The 20,912-nt window shown below is 34.1% G+C and overlaps 1 protein-coding gene and 1 long non-coding RNA gene across 2 annotated transcripts in view; one reads left to right on the forward strand and one right to left on the reverse strand.

Moving 5' to 3' along the window:
* Positions 1 to 8,353, forward strand: part of LOC132058129 (uncharacterized) — a 10,743-nt gene extending 2,390 nt beyond the window's left edge. The window contains exon 2 of the long non-coding RNA XR_009415190.1: positions 8,099 to 8,353. This is a non-coding gene — a long non-coding RNA (uncharacterized LOC132058129). The remainder of the gene's footprint in view (positions 1 to 8,098) is intronic.
* Positions 8,354 to 16,401: 8,048 nt separating this feature from the next.
* LOC132055214 (calmodulin-binding protein 60 A-like) lies at positions 16,402 to 20,499 on the reverse strand. The gene is made up of 7 exons (XM_059446918.1): positions 20,389 to 20,499; positions 19,494 to 19,563; positions 18,776 to 18,822; positions 18,226 to 18,683; positions 17,983 to 18,143; positions 17,124 to 17,327; positions 16,402 to 16,800 (listed from the first exon to the last, which is right to left on the reverse strand). The coding sequence occupies exons 1-7, from the start codon at positions 20,418 to 20,420 to the stop codon at positions 16,402 to 16,404; spliced, it is 1,371 nt and encodes a 456-aa protein (XP_059302901.1). The 5' UTR covers positions 20,421 to 20,499.
* Positions 20,500 to 20,912: the final 413 nt, after the last annotated feature.

Genomic DNA, 20,912 nt, shown 5'->3' on the forward strand with positions numbered 1-20,912 from the left:
CCGGTATTTTATTGTTTCGGTTACTTGTACAGTACACAATTCAAATGTCTTGATGTCCCTTTTTATTCTTTGAAACTGCATCTCGCGATGCGGTAATGATACACGAGTTGACGATTCGGCTAATTAGGTGCACGTATCGGTACGGTGAGCCGCGTTCTTCGGGCATTGTCGGCTATCCGGTTATTTCGGTTATAAAACTTGACTCTATCATTTAGTACTCTTAGAGGCTTCATAGACATAGTTCGGATAGTCGGATATTTTATTAAGTTAGCCTCGATGGTGCTTGTTCGATCGTTTGGTTTAAGCCGTATTGACTACTTTCGGATATATGTTCATATTTTCTATGTATTTCCGCATTATGATTTCGGTCGGACCTTTAGCATATCGGCATGTGTTCAGTTATTTTCACATTCGCTTATGTTTTGATATCACATGTTGATTCGATCGGCCGATTGGTTCGCTCGGTCACGTACGATCGAGCGCCGGTGTCGTTGTTACGTCCCGGGCCCGAGGTTCGGGCGTGGCAAGATTTTTACTAAAATTTCATGATGAGAGCAAGAATCGGCAGGACATTAGAAGGATTATGATGCATGATTATGATACAAACACTTAGTTAAGAGAAACTATGGGACACTATGAGATAAATTAAGGAAAGGACAAATCGTGAGAATGAATGGGAGAGAGTATCGACTTTTACTGGTATGGTATAAACCCAACTCGGAATTGGTAACCAAGAGTAAGAGGAATCTCAAGGGTACTGGTGAAAGGACGGCTACGAAGGAAAATTGCGGCTGAAGGAGCATGGTATAGTCGGGCACTCTATAAGGAGCATAACGGGTCCAGATGTCCCCGTATGATTCATTAACCTAAGGGGCTATTAGGCATGAAGGAAGGAAGTGGTTTGAGTTGTGTCCAATATGTGTGGACATTTGACTTGATACAAGAATCCAGTTAGAAAAAGTGAAATAAGTCAGACCGTACGATGAAAGTAACTCGGCGATATTATATGGACTAGCAAGAGTTGAAGGATTGTTAGGGTAGGCCAAATGACTGTACCAAAGACGGCCAATACGTGAATATCCTTGGTATATGAGAACATTCTTGGAAGAATTAGAATATTCCCAAGTACGGAAGAAGGAAAAACTTCGGCTTAAAGGAGTCAAAATTCGAGATGAACTAATATAGCAAGGATGTGCTAAAGAAAAGTGGAAATGGACTAAATGCAAGTATATTTGTAACAGCCCAGGCCACCGCATGTAGAAATTGTCCGCTTTGGAGCCTTTTCCCCTCACGGTTTTAAAACGCGTCTACAAGGGAGAGGTATCCAAGCACTAATAAAGCACTCTTCGTTCTCCTCCCCAACCGATGTGGGATTCGCTAAACCGATGTGGGATTCGCCTAAGGCAAGCCTTACACTCACCCACCCTTGGGACTCGGCGTCCTCGCTGAGGTTTGCCCCACCACCGGGTTTGCCCCACCACCGGCCTCGCACTGGCTCTGATACCAACTGTAACAGCCCAGGCTACCGCTTGTAGAAATTGTCCGCTTTGGAGCCTTTGCCCTTCACAGTTTTAAAACGCGTCTACAAGGGAGAGGTATCCAAGTACTAATAAAGCACTCTTCGTTCTCCTCCCCAACCGATGTGGGATTCTCCCGAACCAATGTGGAATTCGCCTAAGGTAAGCCTTAAAATATTATGAGACAGACATGGGAAATGAGGCATGACAAGATAATGAAGGTTTAACAAATCAAAGGGAAGAAGTTTTATCAATACAATATGTTGTGTTCCGGGCTATGATTCGAATAACTCATACCAGAGAATTTTTTTGTTACAATTAAATATGCAGCAAACGTACCCCAAAAAGGTAACAGAAGAAGTGAGAAGGCCTACAAGTGACCAAGGATAAGTATCAGGGATAGTAGGGATTAGTAAAGAGAAATCGTAGCACTGGAAGAGGTGAGAGTTTTAAAAGAGGAAATATTTTTAGGAATTTCAATGATCGTTAAAAGGAAGGAAGACACTATGCCTATGGATAGCATGACAACAAGATCTTTTCGAGACTAGAAAATATCTCCTACGTCGTGAAATCATAAGTCACCGTTTATATTAAATTGTGAGAGTATATGTCATAGGACCATATAAATAATCGTCCTGATGAAATGGCTAGTAAAATGGTGTGGGGACGACAATAAATGTTTGAAGAATAATGGAAGTTATTTAAGTCTCAATTAGCAGCTGGTATGGGAGAGCCAAGGACTTAAAGAGGGAAGCATACTCATATTAAAAGGAAGTTGTGATTAAGTAAGATTTTATTTTAGCCTTATGCTTATGAGTTATTTTGTAATGATGTTAAGATTGGAGGAGAGGAAATTGGAGGAAAGATTCAAACATGGATCTGAAGATATTTTGAATAGTAGATTAGCTTGAGATATGATCATTAGTAAGTTGTAAGCATAATCTTGTGATGGGGGATAATAACGATGATAAGAAAATGTTGTATACAAGTGTATAAGGAATGGTGCCGAGGATTGTTGTATGGGTCGAATTGAGTCCCATTTGAATATAAATCCCTTGGCTATGGTATTTTTGACGCATTGGATGAGTAATATGAAGTAAAGTAATTAATGAGAATAATAAGCCATTAGCAAGTAAATGCTATTGCAAACCATCTGGACGCTACCATAGGTGGAACTATGATGACAATGCAAGGAATTAAGGAGTCTGACCAAAGAATTAAAAAGGAGATGAAATGATATGTATGTAAAATAGATTAGTACTAAGAGGGATAATCTAAAGTAGCACTAGAGAAGCAAGGAAGGAAAAGTGTCACAGCCGAATAAGAAAGTTGTCCACTAGTAGAGAAATAGAGGGCTGCGAAACAGGAGAGACTAAGTTAACGGAAGGTGAAGTCATGGAAGTAGACGAAGATAAGATCGCAAGAAAAGGATTCAAGTAAATAAATAAAAGAGGTGGACATTTAGGGAATTGAGAGATCTGCTTGATTGATAAACCGAAATGACAAATAAGTGCGTCAAACTATGCGAAAGACTTATTTAGTGAGAGTCGGGCAAAGGTTAAAACTAGAAGGAGAACCCCAAAGGAAATGATTAAGGGATGTCGCGTTTGATTGGAACAAGCGGGTGACAATGAAACCTCATGGATCAAGCAACATGATGGCTCTTATTGGAAAAGGGATGAATGAAGGTTACAGACAAAGGAAACAAATGAAAAGATTCGAATTCGCTGCATGACAAGGAATCTTGGTTATTCTTTGACAAACTTTTGAATTCGCCCTTAATTTATTAGCCGAACTAAGGATCAGAAACTTTGAGAGTAAATTGAAGGAAAGGAATCATTAAAAAAGAGATTTCGGTGGAAGAAGAAATGTTTTTGATATAAGTACAAGAATTACTGTTAGTTAGCCAAGTGCTAGAAGTCCAATTGAAGGAAAGAGAAATTAAGCGAGACATTTCGGTGTTAAACTAGTTGAAAGATAAAGTACCGCAAAGATTAATTCGATACATAGAAAAGCAAAGGATGTTAAAATATGACCAGTCTTGAGGTTATATCTAAGGGAGGAAGAATAAGAATAAGTAAACTCTAAGAAGACAAAGGCCTGGGATATCTGTGAAACGTAAGAAAGATATGTAGAGATCGAAGAGAACAAGAATTTCTAAATAAAAAGAAGATGGGATCAAAATTAGATAAAAGTATCTAGTAAGTACTAGACACAAGAGCACATAAGAATGTAAACGGCGGAGGCTGAAGATACAATGAGAACGATTAAGAATAGAGAGTTAGTAGACAAACAGATAATAAGAAGAGGGATGATCTTGAGTACGAGCATAAATTTTGCCACAAAAGAAGAAGGACGAGTTGCGCAATTCAAGTAGGTTTAGTTTTAATGAACAAGTCAGACTGCAAGTAAGTAAAGTAAATGCCAGCCGATGCAGGTGAGAACGTTGACCTCCACCTCAGAGCGAACTCTACTTCAACATTTGAGGACGAATGTTTTTAAAGGGGGGGAGAATGTTACACCTCATAATTTTGTAGTGAAATCTATTAGGCATTAGTTGTTTTAAGTGTAGACTTGGAGGACTTCCCAGAATATATGAGATTGTATGCACCTATCTTATGGTTACGAGGGTTTAAGTTCATATAATAAGCTACGGAAGGATTGGGGGGCAAGTTGATCAAGAAAATTTAATTTGTTGGAACTTTGAAGAAAATATGAGCGGCAATTTTGGTCCAACTTAGAGGAAAAATATCTTTTAGTATATTAGGTGTTTTAAGGTGTTTTAAAAGCCTAAAGTGAATTTTGTCGAGTCTAGTTTCTGACGCAACAAACCGCTCGATGATACGACATTGGAGTAGAAAATTATAGACGTTACAAGTTAGGCAAACAGAGTAGAAACACACTGCTACAGTGCCACCGAATTTAGCACACTATATAAGGGTTAAAACCCCTCTTTTTTGTCATAATAATCTCCCAAGTATTCCAAAAAAATCAGCAAGGATGAGAGAGCATATAAACCCCATAAAAGTGAGGATTTTGAGTAATTTCAAGTGACGGAATATTAATCGAGGTTCAGTAACGTGTAGTCGCGATTATAGTTTTGTCTTGTATTGGAATTGGCTTGGATTCAAAGTAAATATTGAAGATATTGCTGCTCTAGCAAGAATAAGGTATGAATCTCTCCTTATTAATATTAATTTCATTTATTTTCGGAGATAAAGTTATTAAATAGTCGTATAATAAGTTGGTTAGTTGAGAAACTGGGAAAACATCGTGTGGGATGTTTTATGGAGCCTATTGGTGTTGATAATGTTGTTGTGATGTTGGTATTGTTGTTGTTGTTGTTGGTTATTGGATTGTGATTTCGGGCTAGGCATATAAACAAGGGAGATGCTGCTCGAATTTCGGCAGATTCTAAATGGATTTAAATTGAAGGCTTAAGATAAGCATATGAAAATGAGCCTAACAATAGTATGAATGGTTTACATGTAGATTTACGAGCTTGGAAGGATAAACATTGAGTAGTTAAGGAGACCAAAGGGTATGTTAAGGCTATTCCTCTTTCTTTTAAAGGCGTGATTCTTTTCTTATGAACGCATACACGACTTTCATAATACCCTAATTCCGAAAATACTAGCGCTTCGATGATTTTCAAAATCCTTATGATGCTAAAGATGAATGTTTTCTATAAGGACCATGATGAGGATTATGATGATCCCATTTCTGGAGATTCCAAAGTTATGGTTTTAATGTCATTATGAGATTATTGAGCTGGTTTCAAGATTTTTGATTATATTTGTTGATGTTGACCTCATCTTATGATTTTGTTCAAAAGGCATGATTCCTATGTTATGATTCCATAACCTTCTTACTTCCAAAAGTTAGAAGTTCATGATTCTTAAAAGCTTCTTATGATACTAAAGATGAGATGTTTTCCATGATGAACATGATGATGATGATCTTAATTCTAGAAATTCCAAATGATTTTAATGCTATTATGAGAGTATTGACACTACTAAAAAACTGCTGATTTCCGACCTACTAAAACCGACCTCATGAAGTCATTAAACGCCTCATATTTATATTTTAATTTTTTTTAAAATAAACCGACCTCATGAGGTAGGTAATATTATACAAAAATCCGTAGCAAATATATATCGACCTCACGATGACGCAAATTTATTTAAAAGTGAATATTATAAATTATTTTTAATAAGCCGACCTCGTGAGGTAGGTACTATTTAAAATTTAAATAAAAATAATTTTTAGTACCGACCACATGAGGTCGCTTAATTTTATTCGCTTAATTTTATTAAAAATATTCTATAGAATTGTTTTTTAGAAAGCGACCTTGTGAGGTCGTTGTTTTTTAAAATTTGAAAAATAATTATTTAAGATACCGACCTCATGAGGTCGGTAAATTTTTAATGTCAAAAATAATAATTTAAGTTACCGACCTCATGAGGTCGGTAATTTTAATAAAAATCTGAACCCCTATCTTTTACCCCCATTTTTAAGTTTGCTCCCAAAATCTAAAACCCTTGTCTCTGTTTCCCTTTCACCACCACCGTGTGTACCCTCGCTCCTTTTATTTATCATCTCTAGTCTATTACTTTCTTATACTCCCTCCGTTTCAATTTATATGAACCCATTTGACTGGGCACGACATTTAAGAAAGAGGGAAGACTTTTGAAACTTGTGGTTCAAAATAAGCCTTGAAAATTTGTGTGGCTGTAAATCATTCATAAAGTGAATTTGTTTTCAAATTAGGAAAGAGGTCATTCATTTTGGCACGAAGTAAAAAGGAAATAGGTTCAAACAAATTGAAACAAAGGGAGTATGAGTTATGGTTGTGCACGAATTTAGAAGTAACACCTTGATTTATTCAAAGGTTGTGAACTAGAAACCCACATCCCTCTTCCCAAAAGCATCTCAAACGTGGGAGGTTCTTAGGCGCCAGCGTCCAGTCCGCCGCCAGCCAGCTAGCTCTGGCTTCCAGTCCGCCGCCACCACCATCTATTCCAGGTATTCTTTTTAATTGCTTGGGCTCTAGTTTAAGGTTCTTCAAGACACATTTACTTTTTTGCTTCTTTTATGGGTTTCTCACTAATTTGGTTTTATGGGTTAGTGTATTTGGCTGATTATAGCTGGAAAGGTTAATTGTGCGTTGGTTTTTTGCTCCTTTTTTTGTGGGTTTAGTTGATTAATCTAGGTTATAGTTAAACGAAATTAATATTAGTGACAAGTGATTACATATGGATGGACTTCAAGCATTAATTTAAGAAAAGATAAATCTCATTAGTAGAAATTGTTGTTTATTGATTTGAGTCAAACTTAATGCCCAATACTGGATAGGGGATAGATTGTTATTAATGTTGCTTTTCAAATTTCCCTTTTGGGTTAAGTAGTTTGCAATTAGCATTACTGAGAAACATCAATGATTATTATAGCCTTTTGTTGTGGTTAAAACTTCTTTGCACTTGGTAGAAATGAGCAAGCGTTTTCTTAATTTCTTCCAACCTACATTGGACATTGGTTTTGTAGGATATTTTACTGAAATTTTTAACAATCAATTATTGATGGATATCTTTTCGGTTTATTCGATTCATTACATTTTTCTACATGAATATGAATATTATTTAGTAGCCCATATTGCATACATATGATGGGTTGATGAGATAAAGTACTAATTGTAGCCCATATTGCATAAATTGTAGCTTCGTTTTTTATTTTGGAATTTTTAACTTTCTGAAGCTGAAATCCAAGATATAATGGGGGTGTATTCTCTAGTTCTCTATTTTTTTTTTTTTATAGATTTATGGGTAAAGTGATAAGAATGAAGTTCGATTCTTGTTTTCAAATTGTTGAGATTTGGGGTTGTGTATCCAAGATCCAATTTTATTCATTGTTGTTGATCTCACCTTATAATAATTGTTCCTTCAAGGTGAGATATAGCGATGATGATTGCTCCATATTATAAATCGGAGGTTACCGACCTTAGGTCACTCCGATAGAGTCGTAGCTTTTATTTGGCTCTCTTTATATATATATATATATATATATATATATATATATATATATATATATGTATTTTCTCACATATCGGCCGGGTACGGCAGTTATTGTGCACACCACTGCAGTGGGCATGTTGTGATATTGCCCCGGACGCGGTCTAATGATCATAACACCGAGCCTTAATGGCCGGACATGATACTATATATATAACACCGAGCCTTAATGGCCGGGCATGATACTATATATATAACACCGAGCCTTAATGGCCGGGCATGATACTATATATATAACACCGAGCCTTAATGCCGGCTATGATACTATATATATAACACCGAGCTTTAATGGCCGGGAATGGTACTATATATATGTATAAAAATATTTTTTTTAAAGGCTAAGCATGCATGACACCCGCCTTATGAGGCATTTAGATGTACAGGTTATCTCTCTTATTCCATGTTACCTTTCATATCTATAGTATGTTGTTATTCATGTCTTATATACTCAGTGCATTATTCATACTGACGTCCCTTTTTGTGGACGCTGCGCTCATGCCTGTAAGTAGGCAGGGAGACGGATCAGACCCGTAAGTATTCTATCAGCAGATTCTCAGGAGCACTCCACTTACTTCGAAGCTGCAGTCTATTTGGTATTGGTCCTTATGATCATTTGTATTCTATATAGAGGCTCGTAGACGTGTGTGAACAATTAGACATTTTATAGCTCCACCGGGTCATATTATTGTATAATATTTTGGTAACCTTGTCGGCTGGTGATGACGAGCATAATTGTTGACGATTATATAGAGATGCACCATTATGTTATGGTATGTGTCCTTACAGGTTATGACAACCATGAGCTACTATTGGGATCCACCCAGAAATGATTATGAGATGTATACTTAGAGGTACTCGGTAGGTTAGCTTTGGGTGCCCGTCATGACCCTCTGGTTGGGTCGTGACACAAACTTTGTCTTGCCTTTTTTTAAAAAAAATTTTGATTAAGCAAGTGTTTGAATCCGGAACTCATGGGCCTTAGGCGAAGGGAAAAAATTAAAGACCAATAATTTGAGGGACAAAAATTAAAGATCAGTGCCTTTGAAGGGCAATCCGTGCAAAAAAAATGACTCGAGTATAGTTAAAGAAGGATAATGAGTGTTGTAAAAATCAAGAAAATAGTGAAAAGATTATAAAAAGCAAAGAGTATGTGCTCATTGTCAAATTATGCCACAATAAAAGCATGCACATCAGTACATGTTTGGGGTCCCATTTTTGGGATCAACGATTATTTAAAGTATCTTTTCCTTTTACGTAACCAGATGAGTCTTTTTTATTTGAAAGTAATTATTTTTTGCAAAAAGTAAAAAGAAATATAATCCTTTATTATTAAAAAGTGGAGCCCCCGAATGTTACGGGCCTATGCTTTAGAGGCTTTACTCTCTAACTGCTTCGGGTCGTTTGTCGTAGTTTCTCTAATTTGCACGTATAACACCTTTAAATTCAACATTTATGTAAATGCTTCCATTCTAATGTTGTTAATTTTGGGGTGGAAAATGTGTTACGCATGCCTTGCGCATAACCCATTTTTTAGCTCTTCCTAGCTAGGGGTTAAGGGTTTTGTAAAAACCGACTTAACCGACCGAACCGAATCGTATCGTACCGAACCGATTATTAGAATTTTTTAATACAACCGACAGTTTTTATATAAATTTCTAACCATACCGAAAAATTGGGTAGATTTTTTATTTTATAAAAATAAACCGAAAAAATACCAAACCGTACCGAAGACATTTGTATGTGTAAAATATGTTTTATATATTAACTTTAAAATTAATAAAATATTAAATATTTCGTCTTGTGCCTGGGGTGATGGAAATGACTACAAGTCGCCAACAATAATTAACACCAAAGTCCCAACTCCGTAATATGTTGTGTTACCCCTATTGAAACTAATTAGTTCTAGCACCTCGAGTAGTAACCACTAAATTACAAGGTATTCCAGCGATTTTTAGTAGCAAGCTACAAGGTATTAGATATATATATTTCCTCTCATATGATTTAAATTCTTTTATTGGGTACCGAATAATATTAGACTTAGTTCTTTTGTCTCATCTTGATTGATTACTCTCAGCTTGTGTAATCTAAATTTTTTGCCTTTATTTAATATTATCTTACGCTACTATAAAATACTGAGATGAATCTCTATTCCTGTTGTGATTCATATTTTCTTGAGTCTTTATTTTTTAAACAATAAAATGTCTAGAGAGTTTTTGCCAAAGTCTTATACAAGTATACATGCTATTGTGTACAACTTCTATTTGTGACTTTTATATGACGTTTTCTTTATAAAATACTGAAAACCAAACCGTACTGATACTGAAGAAAAACCGAGATGATGGGACGATTTCGAAAAGTCTAATTCCGATTATACAAAGTAAAGTGGTATAAATTTTATAAAATAACCACCCGAACCGCACCATTGACACCCCTAATCACAGCATATGCCAAAAATGAAAAAGAAATTTCACGTGGCCAATTAAACTCAGTACTCTACGCGTTATAATTTGGTCAGCTTATGAGAGGATGTTTGGGTTATATTGGACGGGTTGGATTTTGTCCATTATTTTATACATATTGACCCAACCGATATTGATCCAGATAAATTTTGTACCGATTGAGTTATGACCCATGAACTTATATAATCCATTCTAACCCGCTTAAATTTGACTCAACCAACCCATATGCCACCACCTCTAGCTCTTCCTCATGTTCAAATTTATTTCAATTACTTTATGCGTTTTTTATGCTCAGGTAATTAAACTAGTTAATTGATGCAAAACCTCTGATGTTTTAAATACAGTCAAACTTCTCTGCAACATCGTTGGGTTCGAATTTTTTTTTTGGTGCTATAGGGAATGATTATTATACATCTATAACAACATTGATGTTTAAATAATATTTCGTTGTTATAGGCAAAAAAATGCATAGAATTTAATTTTTCATTTTTAATTGTCAAACTCTAAGCTTAATCACACTTTGTATAATAATGAAAAATCTTTTAACGATGGAAATATATATATTCATATATAATATTTTTTGTCATAAAAAGTGTATTAAAGTATCAAATAATTTGATCAAAATCTCTAGATTTGTTATTGCTAATTTTAGATATTCTATTTCTATAAAGATGATTAACCAGGGATAAAATATAACATAACAAACTCTGAGAAAAATGACTTCGCTGTTATAGAGAAATATTGTTATACGATAATGCTGTTTTAGAGAGATCTGACTGTACTATTGTAATATATTTGCTAGAGAATTCTAGTAACTGTATATTTAACTTCAATCAATCAACATCCATATTGTAGAGTTAGTGAGATCTTTCAGGTATATGTGATCCTCCTCAATTTGGAGATAAGTGTGTTTATGCATATGCTTGGAAGTTGAAGAGAAGCTGAAATCACACGAAGGCTTATATTTGTTAACTCAAATTAGTGATTTCTACTTAATTAGTCTTGAGATGGTATAATAGTAGATTAGTAATAATATGTAATTTATGGTCCTCTTCCCCCGAAAAGTTGGTAAATTTCGGAAGTAAAAGATAACATGATCATGAAGACAAAACGGATCGGATTGACGTGACATAAAACAACTAATTATACGGATCGCATTGACGTGACATAAAATAACTAATTATACTTCGTGGCGGAGCCAGAAATTTGACGAAAGGTGTGCAAATTTTCTTCTCACTTGTGTTTTAGGTGTGCAAAATTAAATATATACTCATAATAACTACTCCCTCTGTTTCAATTTATGTGAACCTATTTCCTTTTTAATCTATGCCAAAACGAATAACCTCTTTCCTAATTTGAAAACGAATTCACTTTATGAAATGATTTACAGCCACACAAATATTCAAGACTTATTTTGAACCACAAGTTTCAAAAGTCTTCACTCTTTCTTAAATGTCGTGCCCAGTCAAATGGCTTCACATAAATTAAAACGGAGGGAGTAATATTTAACCTATATAAGCCGTGTAATTTTCTGGCGAAGGGTGTACGCCTGACCACCCTTTGCCTAAGGTGACTTCGCCCATGATTATACTCCCTCCATTCTAAATTAGATTATATCAAATCAATATTTTAAAATTATAATTTAGATATTAAAAACTATACTAAAAATATTACAAGTTGAAATTCTTCTTATATTGTGAAAAATTCAAACAGTTTGACTATCGAAAAATGAGATATGACAAATAATTTGGGATGGACTGAAAAATTAATAAAGTTTTACAATGGGTGAGGCATAAGTATGACATGGTGTGTGAGAGAGTATTTTATTACAATTAGAATGTGAGCCCATCACTTTATGCTCTTCCTTCTCTTGCTTTCTTCTTCCACGGTTCTTCTTCCTCTTCAGTCATTTCTCTCTCCTCATTTCTCTCTCCTCTTTCTTTCTTTTTCTCATTTTCTATTTTTTCATCAATTTTAAAACCAATTCTATTATACGCAGATCAATTTTTTTTAAGATATTCTTTCATTTTATTATTCAATTTTTTAATTTTTTCTTAAAAAATCAGTTAAACTCCGTAGAAGCTTAAAAAGAAAATAATTGGAACGCCAAGAAAAAAAAAATTAATGTGAAAACTAATAACCAAAAATGAATGTAGGATACTTTTATAAGTAAAAACACCTTAGGAAATTTATTAGAATGTTTTTTTTCCTTTTTTTTTTTTTTTGGCTATATATTATTCAAAGTTGCTACATTCTGTACCCGAGAAATTCAAAGTTCTAAGTGTCATCAAAGTAGACCATGAATTTAGTGGTGTGCAAAAATTGGTTAAACTGATAAAATGAACCGAATAAAAATTTATTGGTTTAGCAATCTATTTGGTTAATGATATTGTAAGTTTTATGGACTACCAGCTCGATTTCAAATTCTAAGTTCTATTAACAGTTAAACCGATAACCCAATAAGGACGTGTGATCTTACTAAAATTATGTTCCATAAGTTTTAGCGATATTTTCTATGTGAAAGATGTAGGAGGCCAAACCAATTGTGTTCGAAGACAATTGGTTTAACCAAGAACTGAACCAACAACATTTTGGAACCTATGTTCTTATTGGGTTATCGATTTAACCGCTAATAGAGCTTAAAAATTGAAATCGAGCTAATAGTCTAATAAACATTAAAAAAATCATTAACCAAACAGATTGCTAAACCAATAACGTTTTTTTCTGTTCAGTTTAACGGTTAAATCGATTTTTGCATACCCCTAAATTCAGGATCTACTTTGATGACACTTTTAGGACTTTGAATTTCTCATGTATGGAATGTAGAAACTTTGAATTGAATATATACTAAAAAAAAAAAAAAAGAATTCCAATAAATTTCCTAAGTTGTTTTTACTTTTAAAAGTATCCTACATTCATTTTTGGTTATCAATTTTTACATTTTTTTTTTAGTGCCAATTATTTTCTTTTAAACTTGTACGGAGTTTAACTGATTTTTTAAGAAAAAATTGAAAAGCTGAATGATAAAATGGAAGAATACCTTAAAATAATTGATCTGAACATAATAGAATTGATTTTAAAATTGATGAAAAAACAAAAAATGAGAAAAAAGAGGAAAGAGGAGAGAGAAATGACACACACACACACACAAGAAGAACAAAAAAAAACAACACAAAGGAAGACACAGGAAGACACACACAACACACACACACACACACATTATAACATGATAAAATACACCCTCACATATCACACACACAGAAACACACACACACACACACACACACACACACACACACACACACACACAGTATTTAATTCAAATAATAATATGGGACCCACCACTTTATCTCACACACACATCAATCTTCTCTATTTCACACTTTTGTTTCTCCCTCCTCTTTCCTCTTTTTTCTCATTTTTTGTTTTTTCGTTAATTTTAAAATCAATACTATTATACGCAGATCAAATTTTTTAAAGATATTCTACGATTTTATTATTTAGTTTTTCAACTTTTTCTTTGTTATATATTCAATTCAAAATTTCTATATTCACACACGAGAAATTCAAAATTTTATGTGTCATCAAAGTATATCCCAAATTTAGAGGTGCGTAAAAATTGATTTAATTGATAAATTGAACCAGCAAAGTTTTAAACACAACTAGTTTGACCTTCCACATCTTTCACAGTTAATAAAAACTTAAAAATCGAAAAAAGAATTGGTAGTCCCATAAAAAATATCTTTGCACAATGAACAGAAATTTTTGTCTTATAAAATTATTCAAAATGTTATTTTTTTTACCGATGTCGAGTTATTGGGTTAATAAATTTTAAAAGATATTATAACTTTTTTTTTATGGGACTACAATTTTATCAAAAAATTATACCGATTTTTAATATAATAGCAAATACAATTGTCTAATTTCTAATTAATTATCGTCTAACCAAACGTTCACGTTAAAATTTTTGTTTATTGTGCAACATATTTTTTATGGGGCTACCAATTCGTTTTCGATCTTTAAGCTTTTATTAACTGTGAAAGATGTGGAAGGTCAAACATTAAATTTGCGTTTAAAACTTTGTTAGTTCGAGTTTATCGGTTAAACCGATTTTGCACATCTCTAGATTCGGGGTCTATTTTGATGACACTTAGAATTTTAAATTTCTCAAATGCAGAGTATAGAAATTTTGAATTGAATATATACCAAAAGAAAAAGTTGAAAAACTAAATAATGAAATTGAAAAATATCTTAAAAGAATTTTGATCTGCATATAATAAAATTGATTTTAAAATTAACGAAAAACAAAAAAAAGAAAAAAAAAGAGAGAGAAAAAGAAGAAATATTGATGACTGATGAGATAAAGTGGTGGTCCCTTATTATTATTTGAATTAAATACTCCCTCACACATGATGTCATATCTATGTCTCACCCATGGTAAAAAATTTCATCATGTCATAGTTAAGCCTCACTCATTGTAAAAAGTTTCCCCATATATGTATTGGTTAATTAATGGATAAGAGAAAATGGTTAACGAAAAATCTTTCACAAAAAGTATGCCGTTTTCCATTTAGATATTTGAACTTGAATTAAAATGTGTTATTAGACACCTTTTGCAGAGGTGACAATGTGCGTGTCCTTCACATTTTTTTGGAGCGTAAAAGAGAATAATTTTGTGTTTTTTTTTTTTTTCCCCTTCATCTTCTTCCTCCCTCCTACCACTTTCTTCACCATATCCGTCATATCTCTCAAAGCCACCAAATGGGCCACAAAACCACAAGCATTCTCAAGATTTTACAATTTCAACTCAATTTCTTCCTCCTCTAAATCTCCCACAAGAATCACTAAATCTCCATCCTTCTAATTGAGACCCAATTGGGTTAAGAATTCAAAATTGAGACAAACTCCACAATCTCTAGCTCCAAATTGTTGGTGGCATATGTAGATGCGTAAAAATTGATCTTATATCTATGGTCGTCGAAATCACTCTTTCAAGAAAATATTATCGCCGTTTCCATGGCCACCATATATTCAAGAAATGAAACTCAATTAAAGGGAAAACATAATATTGGGTTCCATGGCCACCACTACATTCAAGAAATGAAAAAAGAGAAAACATAATTTCACCTTTCCATAATTCAAAATCAATTGAAGGAGCTATCAAAATCACCGTTTTGTTAGTTTGGATTGAATGGCATATCTCCATGAAGAAGAAAAAGCCGCCATTGTTGAAGCTCAAAGCTTCCAATTTGAATTTTAAGTTGCCTCAAACGGGCTCCATTTTCAGTGGTGATATCTCAAAAGAACCGGAACGTCGAGAGGAGTTCGAATCCGAAATTTGGTGCTATTTGGTTGAGATTTGAGGAACTCGCCATTAACGTAATAGCTTCAAATTCGAAAATCAAATTTCCGAATTGGAGGAATGCAAAAACAAAAAAATAATGAAATGGGGGCTATAGATTAGTGCCAAATTTTGAATTATATGCTCCCAAAATGGATCAAAATCTAATGAAAACAAAAAAATAAAAATGGAGCCATTAGAAGAAAAAAATGGTGCTCAAGAATAGTAGAGGTGTAGAAAGGGGGAAGGAGGGGTGGGGTAGGGTAGGTGGGGAGGGTTTAGAAAAGTAGGTAATTTATTTATTTATGAAAAATAATTTTTTCCTTTTCTTTTTTTCTTGTAATTGATTTTTAAATTATTATTTTACACCCAATTGCCACATGTTCTATTTTAATTAGTCAGCACGTCATTCGCGAGTGGATGATTGCGAAAAAAGTGTCTAAATGAAACAAGTTGTCCACTTGAGATGTCTAAATGGAATAAAGGTCATATATATATGGCCTAATAATTAATAATGGACTCTACATGTCGGTTTCACATCAGATACATATATCTATTGGTTAATTAACAGATAAGAAAAAATGGTGATAATAATTAGTAGTGGAGTCTACACGCTAATATACGAGCATGACTGTTCCATCAATTGTAGCTGATGTCGACATGACCTATATATATATATATTTTTCCAAGTTCCTGTGACTATATAAAAGTTCAACACTGGCGGCTAAGGTCATTTATAATCAGCAAAATTCTGAAGGACATCCAGACATTAATCCAAAGAAATAGAGAAGGCTTGAGTCACACAATGTTCTTTTGAAATATAAAAAATATGTCATCAGTTATGAAAACTGCTAAGTAAATGTTTTCATATAGATATCATTAAGAAACAAGAAAAAAAAGCTAATTTTCCAGTCACACTTTAAATGTGAGACTCTTGAAGTCTCCTTATAATTATCAGATCTATCTATATTACAATAAGCCACAACAGATTAACCAATGAAACAATGATCTGATAATTAATAGATGAAGTTTTCAAGGACAGGTTGGTAGATGAAGTTTTCAAGGACAGGTTGGTAGATGAAGTCGTTGTCATATGGATAGGGAGGATCTGGTACTTGACTAGTAAGAGTTGCTGAGCTATTGATTTGGTTTATAGAGTCATGGTAATTATCTAGTAAGCTTGTGCTCGGCATAGTGGTAGCATTAGGCACTGGTTGCTGCTGTGTATCAGTCGGATAATAAGCCTCGAAAGAGAATCCATTAGAGCCATCAAGAGTAGCCGCTTCCAGTGAACAAACGGCATTTGATGAATTAGAAGGAACAAACATTTTAGAAGTGTCATCATCATCATCATCCAATACCTTCAAATTTTGGCGATCTTGAAATGCTGTTTTTACCAGCTCCATAGCATAAGCCTATCATCACATTTAGTAAAAAAGGATTAAGAGCAAGTTAGTCATTACTCCTCTTGACAAAATATTAATGTAGTAATTTTTTTTTTTTTAAACCCTTTGGTATTTGGAACCACTACCCGACTAATTCTTATTTTGACGGTGTAAAGCCTACTAAAGAGAAAAACGCTCCCTCCTAGGCTTTTTTCTTTTTTTTTTCAAATTCAAAACCCGAGACCTCTAATTAAGATTAGAATCATATACATCCCACCACAATACTTGATAGTGACAAAATATTACACCTAGCTACTAGTTGAAATGGAAATGAAAAAGGGTAAAATTCGAACCTTTTGAGTTCCAGTGAACTTATCGGCTGACACGAACTGACCCTCTTGGTATATTCCGATCAATTCTCCCACTTCAGTAACTACAACTCGTGGATTTTCCTGGGAAGGGGCAGAAGGATATACGTATCTTTTCAAGTCAAGTTTACTCTTTGCCTTGTTTACTGCTCCGTCTAATTTCTTAGCGTGCATACGACTGCCAAGGATCTTTAGATATGCAAATGTTTCAATATTTCATTTTGCAACATGAAAAAGAAAAAAAGAGAGAGAAAGTGCACTGGATTAGATGACAAAGAAGTTTGTTTTTATATAATTAACCATTAGTAAGGACAAAAATCAAAACAGCTATCAACAAATCTCAATTCATATATAATTCTCTAACTTGTTAAAACATATAAACAGCTATAACGACAGGAAAAAAAAAAAATTAACCTACCGCAGGTCAAATCATGAATTCATATCCGGTCCAGTCCGAACTATTTCAGTGGTCTCCTGATCAGTACAAGCTACAGCTTGAAAGTTGAACGGCTTGCCAGTGGACGGGAAAGTGGAAAGCCTGGGTGGATGGATTTAACTAAAAAATAGTAGACAGGAAGTGGGGAAGATATAGGGAGCTGAGACATAAGTTGTCTTGCTTCCCTTACCAATTTTATTTATTTCTGCAACTACTGGTCCTATTATTTTCACCGTCCACATTAGATATGATGGACAGGAATCGGCAACACAGTATCAGGAAAATTTGGATGAACCTTCATCCGAAAGAGATTAGTGTCAAATTTTAATTACGCCGTAAATCCTCAACTATGTATATATGTTACGTTGTTGAAGTGATACCAATTATATATGAGGGAGGGGATCTTACCTTGAATAGGTTTTCACGGTTCAGAAAGTATTGAATTAAAAATTCCCTGACAGTTTTTATGCTTCCCTTCATTAAACAATTATGATAAGGACCGCCTTTGCCAATCGTTTGCAGTTTCCATACTTGATCATCAAGATTTAGGGGCCTCTTGCTCTTGGGCACTGCAAAATTCAAACTATATTCACATATGTAGAATTAGAATTTAAAGGAACAAGTATGATTAATTAGAAAGGAAGGTCTTACTGGAACGACGATCCATCACGAAGAATGGTTCAGTGACTGCTTCCATAATTCTAGTACCAATATCGTAGGGATACACGACTCTTGCACCTAGTCTCAACTGACGTTTCTTCATTGCTACTTTAGTATGTTTGAATGAAATATGATTTACACAAACTCTGCCATCTTTCAACGTGACATGAGGATCTCCCCGAATCAGTGATTTCTTGCCGGGCCAACTTGTAGCTATTCTTAATTCTTCTTTCTCAAAGGCAATTATTTCCACCTTTGCTGATGCTTCAGGCCCACATTTAATAATATCCTCAGTACGGCAATCAACCAAATCTAGATTTAAGGTGCTACCCAGATCTCCACCTACGGGTCGCCCGGTAAATATTGGACCATTTATGTTGTTTGAAAACTTTAATTTTAAATGCCGTGATTCATACTGAGAAGGATGAAAATTTTGATGCTTTTTCCTCCTGCATAAGATGTACAAGCCTGTTATATACAGAAGCATCGAAAAGATAGAACACAAATTAAACTACAAATTTAAAAGGATGCTTATCATTGCCTTAGGCCAATTGAAATCTCATCAGATTCCGGTTCACCTCCTGCAGCCTGTAGTTGCACGAAGAACTTGCTTAGATGACCATCTTAAGAGTACAGTAACAATATTTTTCTCAAGCATCTCGGAATAAACAGAAGATATACACATCAAAGACCAGTAAAATTAGATGACCATCAGCACTAGAAATAGATCGACGTATTTGGAAAGAAGTGAACGATAAAGTGAACAGATTCTTGGAAAGAAAGAGTCGTTGTCAAAATTATTTTGGCCCAGCAACAAGTTGCAGTAGAAGGACAGAACGTAAATCATTACTTTGACTTTGTATACCTGTTATTTGCTCCGAATTCTAGTTCCTCGTGTTAATTGTGTCCTTTTGCTTCCAGTGTTCAATTGCTTATTGTTAGAGTGAGGTTAGACATTGATAAATTAATGTTCTCAAGGATAATATTTAAAATGTAAAGATTCAGAATCTAGACAAAAAATCTTATTAACCAAAACAAATTTTTATCTCAAAATATCAGTATTATTATCTGTTTTTGTGAGATCCAACGGAGACTAAACCAGCTAGATCCGATTGAATAAATAAATAGGAGTAGTACTGCTAAACAAAAAGAAAAACGTGCATGAAATAAGACAGCATATAAAGGCACATGAACCCTATTTTAACCACAAGTAGTATAAAGAAAACACAGCCATAGAATTTAGTACTATATGTACTTACAACTGGATAAAGGCTAAACCGCCTCATTGGCATCCGTAAACGCGTCACGTGAAGTACAGCCATAAAGGACCTAATGGAAGCCCAAAATGAAGTAAAATAAGTACAGGAATGATATTTTGTGAAGAGCTAATTTGTTTTTTTGTCATATGAATGGGTCTGTCCATTCTTTAATCTGGAGGGTTTGATATAGAAGCACAGCCTTCCTGTTGAGTAACATTTTGCTATTCATCTACTGCCATCACGCAGGGTTGATACTTATTAGTATTGGGTGTTTATACCTAACTAAACATTCAACCTTAAGAATCAAGAAATCAAAGTGTAAGATGAATATCACTTAACCACAGTTAAGTATTAAAAAATTTATATGCAAAACATATATGTTACGTTCATTGATTTGGTATAAACACCTATGGAAAGTTTTACCTCCCCGATCTCTCTATCTCGCACTCATCACCTTGTATTCACATTTTATTTCGTTTACAGTTTCACTTTCTTAAACATCCTTTATTTTCTTTATTACAAAGAGAGAGTGTGGGGTACTAGTTAGCATGTGGATTCGTTGTTATGTTATTCTTGCTACTCTTGTGTGGTTCGTTAATTTTACAGTGACTTCGAGATTTGTGAAAGAGAAGATCTTTGAGAAGAAGGAGAAGTCGAAAAAGAGTTATTGGGTGCCGGTGGGTATGATTTGGTGTAGAAATGGTAAAAGAAAAGAAATAGATGAATGAAATTTTCGGTATCTAATCTATTCAGTTAATCCAAAGAACATATATGCTTCAAAACTAAATCATTGACCCTCTCAGATTTCCGAAAATTCGATAAAAACAAAAGAGATAGTACTAAGAAACAAAAGACGAGAGAGATCTAAAGAGAGAGACAGAGAAAGGTCACAGACTTTCTCAGTTTTCGGAGCTTGCTAATATCCATTCAAATCTTCTTTTTCTAGAAATGCAAGAGAGTTAGAAAAGAGCAGATTGAGATATTTACTAGAAAAACGAGAGAATTTATAGGGGTCAGTAGAGCTCCTTACAAAATTTCCCAATATCGATGAAACCAGCACGTAGATTAGCACAAGAGACCCAAACTTTACGGCGAAACATCACTGAAGCCAAAAAGCAATTTACTAACCCCTAACTTTTGTCATCTTTTTGACAAAAAAATAAATAGGGTGAAATTTTGCTTCAAAAATTAAATTTTTTCCCTCAATTTTAAATAATAGACATTCTCCTCTCACCACCCCTCTCCCCTACCCCCTCACCCCCCTCTTTTTTTTTTTTTTTTTTCCAATTGAACCTTTTGAATCCCATTTTATCCTTACATTATCAACTTTTGTCTTCTTTTTTTTTACTTCTTTAAATCATAATATATTTCATTTTTTCAATCTATGTAACAAATTTCCTATAAAAAAATAAATATTAT

The sequence above is a fragment of the Lycium ferocissimum genome, chromosome 5 (assembly GCF_029784015.1).
Source record: "Lycium ferocissimum isolate CSIRO_LF1 chromosome 5, AGI_CSIRO_Lferr_CH_V1, whole genome shotgun sequence".
NCBI lineage: Eukaryota > Viridiplantae > Streptophyta > Magnoliopsida > Solanales > Solanaceae > Lycium > Lycium ferocissimum.

Bases quoted from the DNA above. Each gene is read 5' to 3' on its own strand.
- LOC132055214 (XM_059446918.1), bottom strand. From the start codon at position 20,420: ATGGATATTAGCAAGCTCCGAAAACTGAGAAA. The intron at 17,328-17,982 runs GTAAGATCCCCT...GCATATCTAAAG, and splicing joins ACCGTGAAAACCTATTCAAG to ATCCTTGGCAGTCGTATGCA. The intron at 16,801-17,123 runs GTTCGAATTTTA...ATGTGATGATAG, and splicing joins AGTTCACTGGAACTCAAAAG to GCTTATGCTATGGAGCTGGT.